General features: G+C 40.1%; 1 protein-coding gene across 2 annotated transcripts in view; it reads left to right on the forward strand.

Moving 5' to 3' along the window:
* Window positions 1–1,918, forward strand: part of LOC101846660 (neuroglian) — a 60,297-nt gene that overhangs the window by 11,158 nt on the left and 47,221 nt on the right. For both annotated transcript variants that reach the window (XM_013084240.2, XM_035970527.1), the window contains exon 2: window positions 197–365. In XM_013084240.2, coding sequence (XP_012939694.1) covers window positions 266–365 — 100 coding nt within the window. In that variant the 5' untranslated portion in view covers window positions 197–265. The remainder of the gene's footprint in view (window positions 1–196; window positions 366–1,918) is intronic.

The following is a 1,918-nucleotide window of genomic DNA, read 5'->3' on the forward strand; positions in this document are numbered from 1 at the left end:
CCCCCCAAAAAAAAAGAAGAAAATGATTTTTAAAAAAAAATTTAAACAAATACTTACACGTTTCTAGCAGAAAAACTTGCCAGAAAGAAAGTTCAAAAAGAAAGGTGTACACTAGTGAACAAGGAAAGACTAAAGAGACAAAGTGGACGAAAATGCCAGTAACAATGTTTTGACTTTTGTTGATGTGTTTCTGCAGGTGACATCCGTGGTGCCAGACTGTGAGTGAGGAGGTGCCCACCGCCCCCTCCCCCTCCCACACGCCGGGATGGAGCTAAGGATACTCTGTTCTGGCCTGCTCCTGGCTATCTTTGCTTGCGTCATCGTTGACGTCAGCGCGCAGTCTGGTGGCGAGCAGGACTTGAAAAGTGAGTGCCTTATTTTTAACGTTTAAAATATCTTCGTGTTTCACATGTATTCAATAACTTGTGAGCCGGGTGGTTGGTTGGTGTTGTCGTATGACCTGCTCCTCCTTGTACGTCTCTTTTTTGTTACTGCTTCTATTCGTCTTGTCCTAAACTGTTTCTCTGGTTTGCTGAAGGGTGCCATTTGTAGGTTCTGCTTCTTTTTCTTTATTTTGCTGAAGGTTCTATCTGTCTTCCTTAACTTTTCCCTTTCTCTAAATGGTCATCATCTCTGTGTTTTTCTGCACTCTAACTACATCTGTATAATATGTTCCTGACAAAAAAATGATGCCGTCGTCTGGCCCACTCCCAGTGAGCCTTAACTCAATACCAAGTTGAACCTTGTATAGACGACATCATAATAATATATTCAATAATCCAGACTTAAAGCGGGTGGTTGCAGGGTGCACCGGTGTGGTTTGCTACTTTCAGGATCATGCAGCGCTCGGTAGATACATACCACAATGAGAACCAACAAAGAAAGATCCTAAAAGAAGTGTCCCGCTATTTGGGATGCGGCTGCTGTCGAAATGAACGTTACTGTGTATGGGTATCGATTTTCTATCTCCGCACATAATATACTAATATAGGCCTATCTATGTAATTTTAAAAATCTGTGATTAACTCCTCTATGTTGTTTGAGATGCACCTGATGTGATATGTATTATTGTCAGCTTTTATTTTTTTCGCTTCATATGGAAATTATTTTATCAAAGTAATTCTGTGTATATTAAAAGGTGTTTTATAACCATTCCTGTAAAGCCACAGAATATTTTCCACTAGGACAATACAGTATTATCTTATCGTATCTTATCTTATCTTATCTTATCTTGTCTTATCTTATCTTATCTCATCTCCTATAAAAATCTACCTTCCTCATCTTTCTTTCTTCTTTTCTTTATGTGCTACTGTCTAGTAATACCTCTTCTCTTCGGCACTTGTATGACCAATTTGTTTTGCAGGCGTCGTAAAAAACACTTTTTGAAGCTAAAAACAATCTCGACTAAATAGGGTAAATGAAACAGAATATATATATTTTCGGAGCACTAATGACATGTCTTGTCATGAAGATAATCGGGCAGAGGTTTTCATGTCAGGAAAGGAGCGATTATGGGCGTGCCCGGTTTACGATAATATCCGCCCTTCTGTGCATTTATCAACTTCACAGTATCAAGAAAACTAGATACACGCACATTCAGAGAGAGAGAGAGAGAGAGAGAGAGAGAGAGAGAGAGAGAGAGAGAGAGAGAGAGAGAGAGAGAGAGAGGGGGGGGGGGGGGGGGGGGGGGGTTGTCTGTGTATACATTCATGTTTTATATTGACACTAAAAAGCTTGTATCTATGGAGAAGGTGCTGACGACCATGGCCTAAATGTAGCACTTCAGGGTTCGTGTTACAATGGTGCCCGAACTCCACTTTGAAATTGATGCACGATTTTGAGATTTTGAACTTCTCAGCTTACAATGTTAACACTTAACAAGCGAAATATTTTCCGGATGTAAGAAAATCTAACACCC

The sequence above is a fragment of the Aplysia californica genome, unplaced genomic scaffold, assembly GCF_000002075.1.
Source record: "Aplysia californica isolate F4 #8 unplaced genomic scaffold, AplCal3.0 scaffold00280, whole genome shotgun sequence".
NCBI classification, from domain to species: Eukaryota; Metazoa; Mollusca; class Gastropoda; order Aplysiida; family Aplysiidae; genus Aplysia; species Aplysia californica.